A 16,843-nucleotide genomic window follows, 5' to 3' on the forward strand; every position below is an offset into this window, starting at 1 on the left:
TTAAAAAAATCTTTTTAGGTTGGGAGGAAATCTTTTCATTGCATAACCAACTGTGTGCATTTGGAAGATCTGAATAACTTCACTCTGGTTTTGTCAGTGGAATGTTTTCCAAATAACTCAATACATGTAACAAAACCATGAATAGATATACTTGAAGTGTAAGTCAGACTAGTGTCTGTGGTTCAATCAATATTTAACTTAACAATGTAAGGAGTACACTGATACAGCTTCAGACAAATGCCAACCAATCTTTATGAAATAATTATCCCTGGAGCTATATCATAGTGTCATTGATTAAGTATCCTAAAAGGTAAATGCTCTTTTCCAAACCCTTATCTGTATGCTAAATTCAGAAATTGATATGGAAATCCAGCTGTCTTCTCTTAAAGATAGAAAAAGTTAAACATGAACATTCTTCTCATTAAATAATTTTGGTTTGGGGAAGCCAAGTTAGTTTCCATTAAAAAATTTTTTATTCATTATAAACAAACAAAACTATGAGGGGTTAGTTTCTCTTTTTCATCACGTGGGTCCCAGGGATTGAACCCAGGTCATTTAGGCTTGATAGCACTTTTGCCTACTGAGTTATCTTGCCAGCCCAACATTTACAAAGAATTGATTTCAGCTCAGCACGGCCTTTAATCCCAATACTCAGGAGGCAGAGGTAGGTAGATCTATGAGTTCAAGCTTGCCTGTTCTACAGCCATGACTACAAAAAGAAACCCTGCCTTGGAAAAACAAACAAACAAACACCCCCCCCAAAGTATTGATTCTAATTTCCAAATTGAAAAATATTGAAAGAGATCCACAAATAAAAATTAAAAGTCTGTAATGAGTCTTGAACCTCAAACATCTACAGACTTCTGAACTAAAAAAACACATGTTCTTTTCTTCCTCTTTCTCGTTTTCCTCCTCCTCAGTCTTACCATAGGCCAGGCTGATCTCAAACTCATGGCAATTCTCCTGTCTCAGTCTAGCCTAGTCAGAAAAGAGTGCCTGGGACTGGAATTACGAATGGACATGAGGAGCCATGTAGGTGACAGGAACTGAACCAGAGAGAGGATCATCCAGTACTCTTAACACTGAGCCATTGCTCCGGCCTCAGACAACACTTCAAATTCACACTGGTTAGTAACCAGAGTGATTTTTAGGTCATAGACATTTGCTGGTAATACGAGCAGCTTGACTAGTAAAAATGTTAAAACTCTATACGTGCTTCTAAGTATGTGTCACCATGCCATGGCCAGCTCTGTTGTATTTTGTAGGTGCCACTCAAAAGACTATTCTCACAGTAGTGTCTAGCAAATGGAGTCTCCCTGAACATTGACTTTACCAAATCTAAATGGAAAGCAGGTGTGTTTTTAGTGTTAGAAGTTCATAAGTGATACAATAATTCCAAAAATCTCTGTACAGAAAGGAATAGTAATACCTCACCTATAGAATATGCCAGTAGTGCATTAGGCTGAGAAAAACTAAGGATAGTAGGATATAGTGTTAAAAATAAGGAAGACTTTGATACACACCTGAGATAAAATCACTCCCTTGACTGTTATGTCAGGAGCAAAAATTTTTTAATCTCCAAAATTGAGATGAATTAAGTTAAACATACCTGTAATAGGTGCTCATTCAAGCATGCTTCTGCCTCTGGCCAACACTAAACCAGAAGGCCATCAAATCAGCAATGCATGTCAAATTTTGATTATGCACTCTCATTCAGTATAGGTCTCAAATAAATGTTCACTATCCCAGAAAACACTGAAAATATTTTAAAAACCCACAATCTCTGTCAGGGATAGCTATCCACGGAGCTGGAGAGATGGCTCACCAACTAAGAGTATTAGTTGCTTTTCCAGGACCTCATGATGGCTCACAACCACCTATAAATCCAGATCCAGGGAACATGACACCCTCCCCTCCTCTAGCCCCAGAAAACAACAGGCACACATGTGCTACACAGAAATACATGCAGGCAAAATATCCATACACATAAAATCAAAATGCAAAAAAAAAAAAAAAAAACCAACAAAACAAAAAACCAAACAACTATATTAAAGGTATAGTGGTAGTGTCGTAGTCCTTAATCTGAGCACTTCAAAGGTAGAGGCAGGCAGATCTCTGTGAGTTCAAGGCCAGTTTGATCTATACAACAAATTTCAGGTTAGCTAGGGGCTACATGGTGAGCTCCTGTATCAAAAATAAAAACACCCCAAATCAAATGATTTTATTAGAAAGCACAAGAGCTTGGGCTCAACTGCCCCCCAAAACTACGCCAAAACAAGCATCCATATATGCATTTTTCCTAAAGTTGTTTCATTCTTTCAAAACCACTCATACATTCTTCCCAATAGTGCATATTCATTTGGCATACTAGTAAACCATGAAAAACAAGGATGTCTTAGTGTTTTAAGAAAATTATCAGTGAAGCAATTCTGAAGTCAGTTGTCTTATAAACCAGAAAAGCTGATAGGAAGCTAAAGCAATAATTTAAATCCTAGTGATATTTCTATCAGAGATCTCATATTGTTTCATGCTTGAACTATTATTTGAAGAATTAGACAGTAGTTATTTTAAGCACAGTAAGTATGTTCCAAGATTTGTGATGAGAGAGGTCAGTCTCTAAAGTTATAAGACTTATTCGCTTAGCAATGCTTTTCACTCTGTGCACTTTGAGCCAACAAAGCTATTTCCCCAAAACAAAACAGCACCTTTGTTAAACCTTTCCAACCCTACTTCATATTTTATACTCAAAATTATGTGGTACTTTAATACTCATACTTAGCATAAATTGTTTTCACAAGATCTAATTACTTTTCTAACATATTTTATATTCTATTTGAATCAGCAAACTTAGAATTTTTATAAAAACTTTGAGAGTTTACTAGAAATGCTACAAAGGAATCCTTCTCTACTACCAAACTTAGAAATAGATGATCTTAATTTGCTTATTCTTGACAAATCTCACTGGCAATTTGGTCACTCTCCATTTCCTATATTGTACTGTTTAATCTTCTTTATGTTAGTACCCTCAAACTGGCACTGGACAATCCTCTACCACACTATAGGAAATAAGTCAAGCTTTGATAAATATCATCTGATAACTCCTTAAACATTATTTCTAATAAATACTCACAAACACTTCCTTTGACTTCTGTCTTTCAAAAAAATCATGAGTATTTTTTGAAGGAGTTGGATTGATATACTGAAAGGTACTAATGAATATTAAATAGAAATCTATGAATCTATAAAATTATGACTTCAGAGGGTCACATCATTGTGCCAAAGTACCCTCTAATAGGCAATTCCCCATTGACTCTTTATGTTTAATGTAACATAAAGTGCAAAGTAACATAAGTTTTATACATATCCACACAGAAAAAAACAATCAAACACACATAAAAACCACACACAACTAACTGCAAATAAGGGAGTAAGAGATTCAATCATACTTAATCCTATTAGAGGCTTCTCGCTCCAATAAAAAAAGATAAATTCTGGTGAGTTGTCAGGTACCTCACTAACACTAACCTACTCATGGCCACAGCATTCATGAAGCACATGTCGTACACTATCATTTTTGTAGATGAAAAAAATCCTAAGACTTATATGATTCTTCCAAGGTCACACACAAAGTTAGAGATCAGGTCAAATGAAATTAAACTGGCAGATTTTGTCCTCATTTTAATCAACCTCTTCCTCACATGTCTTAATTGCCTCACTCTACATGCAGTTGTGTATTTACACACACACACTGTCTAATAAGGTAGCTACCATCCACATAATACTACTACTCACTTAGGAGATAGCTGGTCTAAACAGAGAAATAACCTAATGGTAAAATACAAACTGGACTTTGAAAAGTTAGTAAGAAAGGAATCATGTCATGTGAAATATTTCATTTTTAAAGCTGGATTATATGTTAAAACACTGGCCTTTAGGATATACTAGGCTAACTCTCGCTGTATAGTAATAGCCCAGCCTCCTCCAAAACATAATTAAGACTCAACCCAAAAAGCAGTATGTTCTTAGTATCTGTTAAATTTTACATACATTACATATGCAACACAATGCAGTAACTATATTATGTTATATAATGTATATATATTACATATATAACACAATGCAGCAACTATCTGGAGGAGAAAATGTACATACAGGCTTTGGAAAGATTCTGGCAATAAGTAACAAATGCAACAAATAGACTGTCTAGAAGTAATAAAAGATGTTTCTGTCTCATTACAAAGTACTCATCATTTTTAGAAGCTTTTGTTTTCTTTTGTGGTACTGGGGATCAAAACCAAGGCATCATACATACTATGATTTACCACTGAACAACACCTGTTATGTGATCTTAAGTCACAGAAATAAAATAATTTTTATTTAGTCATGTTATATTTATAGGTAGAAAAATTAAAATATTCTAATTTCCAATGCACATACATGGATCCAGTCATTAGATAGTGGCTACAGATATGATCTCAAAATATGTCTAATATGCATTTATTTATATACAATTTTAAATCACCTATCATAGTAGTCAGGTAGATTCAGTATTTAATTTATTAGTCTACAGTGGCAAGAAATACATAGTAAGGGTAAATTATGGGTTTTTTAAAGGATAACTTAAAACAAGGTAGGGTAGCACATGCTTGCAATCTCAGAATTTGGGAGAGAGAAACAGGGATAATACCAGCAAAATATAGTGTTCAGGAGGATGAGGAATAAAGACTGAGAGTGTAAGTTATCCTGGGCTACAGCTACATAATGAGACCTTGTCCAAAAGAAAAGAACAAGAGGGAGGGGTGGAAAGGGAGAAAGTCTGGCAACCCTATAAAAAGTTAGATGTAAAGTTCCAGTATCACCTAGCATCTAGGTTTGTAACCAAAAGATGTAAAAATGTTACCCAAGAATGTACACATACACGCTTATAGCAGTAATATGTAACTGATAAAAAGGGTTAACCATGTTCCATGAAGATGAACACATATACAATGTGGTATATAACTAATGCAAAGACATTATTCAAACCTAAGAAACATAGAATGTACATCATTAAATGTACATTCCATTTACATGAAGCATTCAGAATAGGCAATCAAAACAAACATTGTTTTGGGCTGAAATAGCTGAGAAAGAGAATCACTGCTAATGACTTATATCAAAGAGTCTTTAAAGAGTAGTAAACATTCTAAGATTTGACTTAGGTGCTGATTGTGAAAACATTTAAACACATTAAAAAACACTTTATATGGGTGAATTGTATAGCATGTGAATAACATTTCAAGGAGCCTGTTCGAAATAGGTAGCAAAAGAATTAGAGAGATTGTTTGGCTACCTGATATTTTTCTGAAATTTCCAACTTTGTGGTGTTTATCAATTTTATATTTCCTAACTTGTGATTTTTCCCATTCTAAATATTTATATTAGTAAAAATAAATCAGCATTTTTCAACATGTGAATTTAATGACAACTATGAGTTATACATTTAAAAAGTTGGCTTTTGTTACATGTAAATTACTCCAATAAAGATATTAAATTTGGGAGCTGAAGAAATAGTTCAGTGGTTCAGTTCTAAGCATCCACATAGCAGCTCACAACTGGCTGTAACTCCACTTGCAGGGGATGGGCCACCGCCCTCTGGCCTCCTTGGACACCAAGTACACACATGATGCACATACACACACATCCAGACAAAACACCCCATAGATAAAATAAATCTAAAAAAATTTTTAAAAAAAATTTCTTCCACTATAAAAAAAATGATCACAAAGATAAGCCTCATTAACCTTCAATCTCTGAACAGCCATACACACACACCCTGGGACGTACAGTTCTTCTAACTACTGCAACAAGCTAAAACAGGACAATCTACATTAAAAGACTGAACGGTACTGGGAAAAGTAAACAAAAAGTCCCACAAATGCTCAAGTTCGGAAACAGACCACAGAAGTATGAAGAACAGTTACAAGAACATGTAAGAGGCTAAACTCTTGACTTAGAACGTCTTGTGTTTAAAAAAAAAAAAAAATCCCTATATTTAAAAAAAAGTCACAATGGAAAGAAACTGTGTGTTTAATACATCGAACCTTGGAAGTAGCTGTGTCTATGACAACGAAGCCTTCTTTCCCCTTTTAAAATAATACGTGATGGTGTCAGTCCACAGCCTACCGGATTCCTCACTGCCACCACCACCAGGAGGTGGAGGGAAAGGATACCGAAGACTGGAGGATGACAGCTTTGTATAACCCTTTGGACTGTCTATGTAAGAATGCAAACTGGTGGTCTCTTCTCAGAGAGGAGTAAAAAAGATCTGTGGACAAGCTCAAATAAGGGGGAGGGAATAGGTGATCCTTTGACTGGAAAAGGGCACATCGTGAGCCACATCTTGAATTAGCTAGGACCAGAGTGAAACCCAGGCCGCTGGAAGGCACTGCTAGCTAGCATCACCAAGACCGCCTCTCGCGGCGGGGGTGGGCTTTTTTTTTTTTTTTTTTTTTTTTTTTTCCAGCGGAGAAGTTGACTCCTGTAGTTTGGACGTTGGAGTAAAACCAGAGTCGGGGCGATTAGAAAAACCTGCATGTGGAGGCGTCTCAGGCCCGGAGAAGTTACGAGGTCGCCGCTCGACCCCCCCATCACCCTCCGCCCGCGACGCTTGGCGTCGGGGCCCGAGCAAAGCCTGAGCTTCCGCCGCTGCCCGGCCTCCGCCGCGGCCGATATTCCGGCCGCCCGCACCAGTGTTTGACCGGCTCCGCAGGACAGGCCTAGGCCGCACCCGGCGGGCCCGGGCGCTGTCGCCGGCGGAGGCGGAGCAGGCCCGGCACAAACTTCCCGGCGCGGCGCTCGCGTCACGGCCGCTCGCCTGCCCGCCCAGCGCCATGCCGGCCGCCGTGCCCGCCCGACTCCGTACGCACCCCGCATCCCGCCGGGGCCGGAGGCCGCGAACCCCACTGTACCTCCAAGTCGCGGCCTTTGTTCTTAAAATTCTTGAGCCGTTGGTTGTCCAATTTATCGTTGTCCGCCATGGCCGGGCCGGCGACTCTCCCCCCCCGCCCGGGCCCCGCGGGATCCGCCCCAACCACCGCGCCGCACCGACGCTCCCAGGAAGCCGGCCGCCGCCTGCGCCGCCCGTCCGTCCGCTCCCTTCCTCTCGCCCGGCCTCAGCGGCCTCCGCTCCCTGGCTGCCCTCTCCTGCCCTGAGCCCAGGTACCACAGCAGCTCTGGCGAAGACGACTGCGGGGCCAGCGGCGGCAACGGCGGCGGAATGTGCTGCCGGCTGAGAGGGGGTGGCTGCCTCGGTCTGAGGGCCCGGCTTTGCGGCCACGCCCATCACCGCTAGCCCGGTTCACCGATTGGCCGGCCGGGCTCCGGCGTGCTTGGCCAATCAAAAGGGGCGATGGAAAGCGGGGGTGGGGGGTGGGGGGGTGACGGGGGGGGAGGGTGGTGATGAGGGGGGCGGAAGAGCGAAAGGAAAGGGGAAGGGAGCGTCTGGGGCAGGAAAGGGCCGGGGCGCAGGGGCTTAGGAGGGGAGGGGCCACGCGCGGAGGGAGAAACCCGAGGCAGCCAGAGAGAAGCTGACCCGGGAGCGGGCGGGCATGGGCAGGCGTAGTCGTCCTGGTTATGGTGGTACGATTGTTGGGGTAGCTTTGGATATTGGGGTTCTGAACTTCGTTCTTTTCTCCTCCTGTGTTACTTGAGCGCTTCCTTCACTTTGGAAGGCAAAGAGGTGTGTCTAAGCTTCGTGCGGAGTCTTAAACCCTGAGTCCTGTACTGGGAATTGCGAACCATCCTAGGGCCGGGAGTCCGGGCTAGGACTGACTAGGGTGATGAGCATTCTGAAAACTGAAGGGAAAGCTAGAGCTACCGGATAGGAAAAGTAAGGGGGCCTCTGACCGAGTGCCCGCAACAGGAAGAAACTTGGGAAGAATTGATGCTTTCCTAATACCCACTTTTGGGCAGTTTCTCTTGGAAAAGTAAACTGCTTGATCACAAAGTATTACTTTATAGAGAACAACGACTATGATCCTTGACATAGCAAATGCAACATTGTGGCCCTTGATAAAGGAAGTTAATTGCAAAGATACCTCTTAACCAGTAACATTGTAACCAAAGGCGGAAGTAAAACAGATACAAAAGAACCTCTCAAATTTTTCAGAAGAGCTCCGGGCTGGTGACGCGCTTTGTAATCTTAGCTACTGGGCGAGAGGAGGAGCAGTTAAATAAGTATGCCAAGAGCAAGGCCAGCCAGAGCAAGAGTCCAAAGCCACTCTGAGCAGTTTAGTGACACCCCCCCTCCTCTCGAGCGTTCATTTCAAGATTAAAAAATAGAGATACAACTCATTGGAAGAGGCTAATTATGCTGGAGGCCCTAGGTTCAGCAAAGAGATCGAGGAAATGTTTTCAGAATTATATTTAAGCTGAGCATGGTGATCCATACTTTAAATCTAGCAGGTGACAATGAGTTTGAGGCCACCCTGAGCTACATCATAATACTCTGTCTAAAAACAAACATTTTTTTGGTGTGTGATCATTTCCAACTATTAGTTCCTCAAATGTGTGTGATTTTGTGAAACAGTGGCAGTTCGAAGTCAGAAGGAATGAGGAAGCTAAATGTGTCTGAATTTAGCAAAAGACCCTATTACAAAACCCTTTGGGAACTTTTGGCTTCTGGTTCTGTCTGGTATATTTTGTTTGGGCAGAACCACATGCAGAAATGAATGCTTAGTATGCAAATATATCATAAACACTTTTAAAGTCAAGAGAGGGTGTTTTTTATAGGTATAATACAAAGGCAATGGATTTAGACAGGTTAAAGGAATGAAGTTTTAGGTTTTAGGAATGAAGGATAAAGAGAACCAGCAGGATAGGAGTCGCTTGAAGATTAGTTATAATGGGAGGAATGGTAGAAACGAAACCCTTTAGATACAGAGTAATGCCTTTCAAAAAAGTCTTTGGTCTATACTTTTCTGCTGGGCTTGGCAAACAAGCTTTTTGTTTATTCAAAAAATTCACACTGAAGGTTAACTTGAATGTAAGTTGAATTCAGAGCTTAAACATTCAGATGAAGTTCATTATGTGTGTGTGTGCCGTGTGGACATATTCGGGTATACATATCTTTGTGCAAATGAGGACAGAGAAAGATGTCTGGCATCGTTATTGCTCTCTGACTTATGGCTCTGAGACAAGGTTTCTCACTGAACCAGAAGCTCACCATCTAAGATGTGCTGCCTTGTCTGCTTGCCTTCACCTTCCAGTGCTGATCACAGGCATACACACCTGCACTGGCTTTGCTGGGGAACTCACTCAGGTCCCCATACTTGGAGACTCTGTCCTGCACATATTTTTATTCTCCAAAGATTGATTTACTTGAAATGATATCGGATTTACATGCTAGAGCACTAGTATATTTTAAAATATGACTAAACCAGTTATAGTGGTATATTCTGTAATCCCTGGACTTGGGAGACTTGGGCAGTAAGTTTCAGAATTCTGAAGCCAGTCCAGGTACACTGAGAGACCCTGTGTCCAAAAGCAAACCTATGAGATCTAAATGTGGCAAACTGTGCTGTAATGTCAGCACTTGGAAATATGAGTCTGAGTTCTATGTGAGAATAGGCTACAGATCGAGAACCTGTCTCAAAAAGAGAAAGAAAGAGAGAAAGAAAGGAAGGAAGGAAGGAAGGAAGGAAGGAAAGAAAGAAAGAAAGAAAGAAAGAAAGAAAGAAAGAGTGGATTTAGGATAAGAAAATTTTGGCATAAGGATGAAGAGAGAGAGTTTTTTGTCTTATGGATTTGTGATTATGTGATCAAAGTGAGAATGGTACATAGTATTAAATAAAGGAAAAAAGGAATTTTATACATTGCTAGATCTTACTAAAATATAATTTGTGTTTGGTACAGTTGGGCTGGTTCTTTCAAGAGAGAAAAACATTGAATCATAGTCAGTCACTATAGTTTGTGTGTACTATGTCAAATGTTCATATATTGAATCTTGGTTACCTGTCTCAGAGGAATTTTCCTAAGAAAGGATGAAGAGGGTTCTTGTGAGACCCTTTGATACTTCACAAGAGAGAGTTGTTTTGAAAAGAGGCCAAGCTTGGCTGGCCAATTTTGTTTGGTTGCCTGTCTAACCATAAGATCTTCCTCTCACAACTCTCATACCATGATCCCATCTGCCACAGGGGATGGGAGCTTACTGGAGTCAGTATAATGCTATTTTAACAGCTCCAAAACTGTGAAACCTCTTTCCTTTAGGAAGTAGCCAGGCTAAAATATTTTGTTATAGTAACAGAAAATAGGATAATACAGTAGCATCTTGTATTTTCTCTGTGGGGGGTTGGGAAGTGGGTTGACCAGGCATGGGGGGGGGGGGGACGACTTCATGTCTTTTTATTCCTAGAAGCTTCTGATTATGGCTGGGGGAGTCTGAAGAAAATGACTGTTTATTTTGAAATTGGTATTAATTTAAGTGAGGGAGGAGAAACAGCTAGGATTTTGTTTGTTTGTTGACCTAGCATTGAATGCAGTCCAGACTGGCCTCAATCTTTTTATGGCGACAAAGCTGGACTTGAACTCCTGGTTCTCCTACTTCTGCCTCTCCAGTGCTGACATTACTTGTAGATGCCTCCACACCAGGAGAGCTTGTTTCTCAAAATTAGCTTCAACTATTTAATCAAAGTAAAAAAAAATGAATTGAATTAGGCTCTACCCTCATCCTAATATCTCCCACTGCAGACAAGCTCCCTGCCCTGATTTTTTAAAACTTTTAAATTTTTAAATAATTACAAATTCATAAGAATGACAACAAAAAGGTACTAGCTGATTTTACGTCTCTTTATTCTATACTTCCAATGGTAGTGCCTTATATAACTATCAAAATAAGGCACTTAGGACTGAAGAGATGGCTCAGTAGAGAAGAACACTTGCTGCTCTTGCAGAGGACTGGAGTTCAGTTCCCAGAACTCAGGGTGGATGGCATACTATTATCTGTAACTCCAGCTCTAGGAGATCTAACACTCCCTCTGACCCCCAAGGGCACTACATGCATGTGATGCACATAATACATACATACACACATACATACATACACACACACACATTCATACGGGCAAACAATCATACACAGGCCAACAATCATACATATTTAATAAAAATAAAAGGTAGTTGATTTTAATATAATCCACAGAGACTATTTAGAAGACAGGAAAAAAAAACAGTAGGTTGCAAAGGTTTCTATAATTATAATAACAATGTTACCAGATATTGAGCTGTTACAATCTAGGTCTGAGTATTTTGTTTATGTGAGATATTTTATTATTGTTATTTGTATACTTACTCTTACAGCACTAATCCAACACTATGTGACAGTCTTTTTTTTTTTAAGACAGGAATTTACTATGTAACTAAGGTTTGCCTGTGATTTGTAACTCTGTTTCAGTTTCCTAAATGCTAGGATTACAACTCACCACGTGTCTATAAGGCAACCTTCTAAACCTCTGTTTAGGGTCGCTCAGGCTAGATTAAGCCAGCCTCTGACTTGCTGTATAGCCAAGAGTAGCCTTGAGTTTCTAATTCTCCTGTGCCCACCTCTCCAGTGCTTAGATTGTAGGAGTGAGTCACCACACCTAGCTATATAAATGCATTGACTTCCTACAATAATCCTATGAAGTAACTATATTCACTTTACAAATTAGAAAATGAACCAAAGAGAGGTGCAGTTGTTGATTTAAGTCACACAATGAATATTAGAGCAGGCATCTGAACCGATCCTGACACCAAAGCCACCTGGGAAAGACATGAACATCTGCATTCATGGTACACATTGAAGGGAGGCATTATTCTCGTTTCCTACATGAGAAGCCTAAGGTTTAGTGTGGCTAAGTAACCTGCTAGGCCTCACACCACTAGCAAGTGCTGGAGCACTAGTTTGATTCTGGGCCTGTTTAGCTCTCAACACCACACTCCTGGTAGATGAGCCTGGTGTCACTCTGGCTTTGAACATGGACCTCAGCTAGACCTCTCAAATCTAGCTCTGAAATGTACCAGACAAAGCTCCTCAAATCTCAGAGTATATCAAAATCCCCTCGGAGGTATAAACTCCATGTTAGTGGGCACTTCCCCAAGCTTTCTGTTTTAGAAAGTCTAAAACATAAAAAAGCAGGTGTCCTGCCTCCTGGGGCAACTTTAAGGTCTACTAGATCTGGCATGATAACCAATTTTAAGGTTGTTTCAACCTAAATGAAAAAAAAAATTAAGGGCAACACACCACAGTGATGGATCATGTGTCATGCACCTCATGGTTACATATCTCTAACTCAAAAAATGTAGCCAAACAACCAGTGTTTCAAGGACTGAAATCTCCAACTTAGTAAAACCCAGTTAGATATTGCTGAATGGATTTATGTTGTATTTTTCTGCATTTATTTCTGCATCTGTTCTTTTGAGTTTCCTCCAATGGCATTCTCATTGTGTCTTCTCCACAAGGATTGGCTCCAGGCCTATTTAAGTATACTTTGCTTTTCTTAGTTTAAATCTTATGCACTTGGCATGTACTGCTTTTCTACTCTTTGAAGGCTCAGGGCTGCTCACTTCTGGTCAATCAAGAAGAATCAGGAGGATATGTCTTCATTAGTTTTCTTTTGCTCCTAAATCCCAACCCATCTGCCAGCCATTGGGGTTTCCTTCTTCAAGTGTGGTTCTCCAGGTTGCCCTGGAGATTTAGCCAGGAACAGGGACTCCTGCCCTGGACTTGGGTTTTGTAACCAACCATCTCTCACACCAACAAACAAGACAGAAATGCAGATTTAGCACTTCTATTTTTAGTTTCCCTGTTCAGGGAGATTCCTTTTTAGTCAAATCAATGAAGGAAAACCCCTAAGTGCTGTGCACACAACCCTTTATCAATTCTGCTAAAGGTGATACTCTGGTTCTTCAGCTGAAAACATTAGATATCTCTGATTCTTTATCCCATTCTCCTGATTCCTATGCTTAATAACAAAGTATACGGACTAACTACTATCCTCACCAGGCCTCTATTCAGCTGCCTGTCCATTCCCAGTGCAACTACCTCCTGCCCTCACTGGTAAAGTCAGAAAGACAGTTTCATATTTATGATGGCTAGGGGAGAGCATGACTGTGAGCTTCCGAGTTCATCCTCCTGCTCTGCACTCAGCCTTTCACATCAGCATTCCCTTCAACTGGGCTTTTCAATCTCAAAATACCATGAGATGTTTAGATATGTTAGAAAATGACAACCAAGACCAGGTGACACAGATCTATAATTACAGGTTCTTGGGAGCACTGAGGCAAAAGGATGGCAAGTTCAAGGCAGTCCTGGGTAACTTAGGGGGCACTGTGTCTCAAAATGGAAAACAAAATAACAAATGGCTGGAGACAGTTCAGTAAACAATGTATACGAAGCCCTAAGTTCCATCCACAGCGACACACACACACACACACACACACACACACACACACACACCAATAACCTGTCAAACACTTATGTGTGTGTCTGATATGATCATTTGAAAGAAAATGTCATGGCTGGATATGGCGGTGCATGCCTTTAATCCCAGCACTTGGGAGGCAGCAACAAGTGGATTTCTATGAGTTCTAGGCTGGATATGGATATGGATATGGATATGGATATGGATATGGATAGGCTTCATAGTGAGTTTCAGGGAGGGCTACACAGGAAGACCATGTTTTTAAAAAAAAAAGAAAGAAAGAAAAAGAAAATGTTATTATAAATCTTAAGGAAAAACAGTTAAATGTTTGTAGAAATGATTAACCCCATCTCTGTTTCTGGGTCTTGGTCTCTGCCTCTCAGTCTCTCTGTCTCTGTCTCTGTCTGTCTGCCTGCCTGTCTGTCTGTCTGTCTGTCCGTCTGTCTGTCTCTCTGTCTCTCTGTGTATGTGTTGTTAATGTGATAGCTCCCTATCTTCAGAAATGTTTTGCAACTGCATTATACATTCTGTTTTGAAACTGAGAATAGTAAAACAACGAAAAACAAAACAAAACAAAAAACCCAAACCAAACTAAAACAACAACAACAACAACAAAAACCCCAGCCAATCAGCCTGGTAAAAGTTCTGTTGAGAATGAGTGGCTCCAACAGTGTCAGTGAAGACAAACCAGTGTTCTGCAGCAGGTCACTGCTTTGGAGAATCACACAGAAGTAGGACAATCATTTGAGGCATTTGTTAGTTTTTGCCCCATGACTGAGCATAGACTCCCTGTGTATGTGGTACTCTGAATACACATATAATTTTCAAATAAAAGTTAAAAATAATGTAAGACTGAACACTCCCAAGGCACATAAATTAGTCTTGAAATCCACACCTCATAGGATTTACCAGCACTCTATTTATACGTTGTCACCGGGTTACACAAAACCCTGGACTCTCCAAAGTCAAAGGGCTAGAGCCCCTGGTGTACTGCATAAACTTGGTCACCACAGATCACCTTATGATAGGCTTCAGAAAAAAAATCTGTTAAATAGTTAACTTTTTTTTTCACTCAATCACACTTTTAAATGCTCATTCTAACACTCATTAGAACCTGTTAAAGGTTTCTAACCATATAACTCACAGTGTGAACCTGGGAAGCGTTAGACCATCTTATTTGGAATCAATAAACATGAGAATGTCTTGTACTCTTGTCTTCTGGCTACAGCCTTGAGATCTGTCTAGTCAAATTTTGCTGTTCTTCATGGCAGAACATCTGCTACTTACTATACTGATCCCAAATCAGAGTTCCCAGGGTTTTAGTTCTACTTATAAATAGAAGCATCAGAGGGATCACTTAACTTGGAGGTGAGAAAATAAACTAATGACTAGCAATACTTCTATTTGGCTAAATTTGTGAGTATCAGAACCATTGAGATAGTGGGAAAATATCAATACCTATGTGATATGTAAGAGCAGTTTAATTTCTAAAGAAAAAATCATTTTATAGTTTGATTGTTTATTTGTTTATTTTAAGCAAGGTCCCTCTATGTAACCCAGGCTGGCCTAGAAACAGCAATTTTCCTGGTTCAGCTTCCAAACTTCTGAGATTAGAGATGTGCCACCAAATCCAACCTTTCTTCCTTATACTTTCCTTCTATATGAGAAGAAGGAAATTTTAGCCTGTATTTGTATCTCCTAATAGGCACTGGTATGTGAAACTCTTTGAAAGTAATTCACATTTGGCAAGGAATAGTGGTGCATACCTTTAATCCAGCCTTTAATTACAGCTCTTGGGAGGCAGAGGCAGGCAAGGCTCTGGTGAGTTCAAGGCTAACCAAGTCTATATAGTGAATCTCAGGTCAGCCAGCTCTATACTGTGGGGCTTTTATACGTACGTGCTAGATGAGCATTCTCTCAACTGGGCTATATATCCAGACTTCCTTCTACTGGTTTGTTTTTGAGACAGAATCTAACTCTGCAGCCCAGGCTGTCCTGGAACTCACTGTGTAGCCCACATTCATATTGATCCTTTTGTCTCAACATCCGAAATGCTGGGATTACCACACCTAGCAGAAGTCTCCCTGAAGAGCCACTCAACTCTGACTCCCTCACTCTGGGTGCTCTCTTGGAGGCACTCTTATGGAGTGATCATGGGGTACACTGGCAGATAACGAATTTCACTACCCCCATGTGCTACTACTTGTAGAAACACGTTAAATATACTTTGTATTGCCTGTTATACAAAATAGATTGCCTTTGCCACAATCCCTAAAATAACAAATCAGAAGGGAAGGGAAAGATAAAGAGACATATACTTTCCCACCCACCTCATATACAACCGTTTAGTGTAATGTGCATCTTACTGGGTGCTGTGTAGTGTGATATCTAATAATATGTAGTATAACATAACATGTATCTGTGTGTATTCTCAGGGCTGGCTTTGTGAACATGTGGCCCATACAGTAACTAACATAAGACCCCATGCTTAGTTTAAGCTCTGCTGTCAACCATCTTGAAATTCCTAGTTTTTGAACAAGGCCTCCACATTTTCATTTTGTACTGGTTCTTGCAAATTATGCTGTTTGCCTGCTATGGTGCAGTGTATAATCTTTTGAAATTATTACAACTCCCCCCCCCATGCATTGCTTCGATTTTTAAAGAAAATGCCCATATACTGTCTCTATTTTAAATGTAAATAAGCACTATAAATGCAAATAGGGTCATATTGTATACCGTTCGGCAACCTGCCCTTTCATTTAGTGACATTTCTCCCTGTCAATTTATTTTATAGTTTGCAATGGCTAAAGAAGGCTCTTTTGTGTGGAAAAGCCATGATTTGTTTAATCAATGTAGCAGCCTCCTACTGATGTGCCTTTAATAATTTGCTATGACAAGGAACATACACATTAGTGTGTGTTGTGTACTTGACTCACTAACACCCTGGGATAAATTTCTAGAAGTAGAGTTGCTGTGTCAAAGGATATGGCTGTTTTAAAGTGTGAGACACTCAACCTGCTTGCCTTTCAGAAAGATTGTGCTAGGGCGCATCACTCCAATCCCCCACCCCCACCCCGTTGCACAACCACGACGGTTGCCCCCATGCTAATGGGCCAGTAACTCAACCTCAACCCTGCTGGTCTTCAGCTGTCTCCTCTTTCTAATGATCTTAGCTTGCTAGGATCCCACTGATCCTCCTGACTTGAAATGGCTGTTGATTAGGTTAAACTCCTAGCTGCTGTTGGAGTGAGTCCCTTTTAGGTAGAGATTTTGTGGGGTCTTTCCTGGCCGAATATGTGAGATGTGACTGTGACATTAAGACCCAGTTTGTCTTTTTTGTTTGTTTGTTTTTGTTGGATTTGTTTGGCTTTTTTTTTTTTTTTTTTTTTTTTTGGTTTTTTTGA

At 40.4% G+C, this 16,843-nt stretch overlaps 1 protein-coding gene across 3 annotated transcripts in view; it reads right to left on the bottom strand.

Annotated features, from left to right (window-relative positions):
- Positions 1 to 7,166, bottom strand: part of Kpna4 (karyopherin subunit alpha 4) — a 58,124-nt gene extending 50,958 nt beyond the window's left edge. Inside the window, exon 1 of one of the 3 annotated variants that reach the window (XM_076932500.1) lies at positions 6,951 to 7,166. In XM_076932500.1, the coding sequence (XP_076788615.1) occupies positions 6,951 to 7,019 (69 nt within the window). In that variant the 5' untranslated portion in view covers positions 7,020 to 7,166. Of the gene's footprint in view, positions 1 to 6,570; positions 6,646 to 6,950 lie in introns of those variants that run through there. The other 2 variants (XM_034499984.2, XM_076932501.1) reach the window with 2 other exon arrangements.
- Between the last annotated feature and the right edge of the window lie 9,677 nt (positions 7,167 to 16,843).

The sequence above is a fragment of the Arvicanthis niloticus genome, chromosome 4 (assembly GCF_011762505.2).
Source record: "Arvicanthis niloticus isolate mArvNil1 chromosome 4, mArvNil1.pat.X, whole genome shotgun sequence".
NCBI lineage: Eukaryota > Metazoa > Chordata > Mammalia > Rodentia > Muridae > Arvicanthis > Arvicanthis niloticus.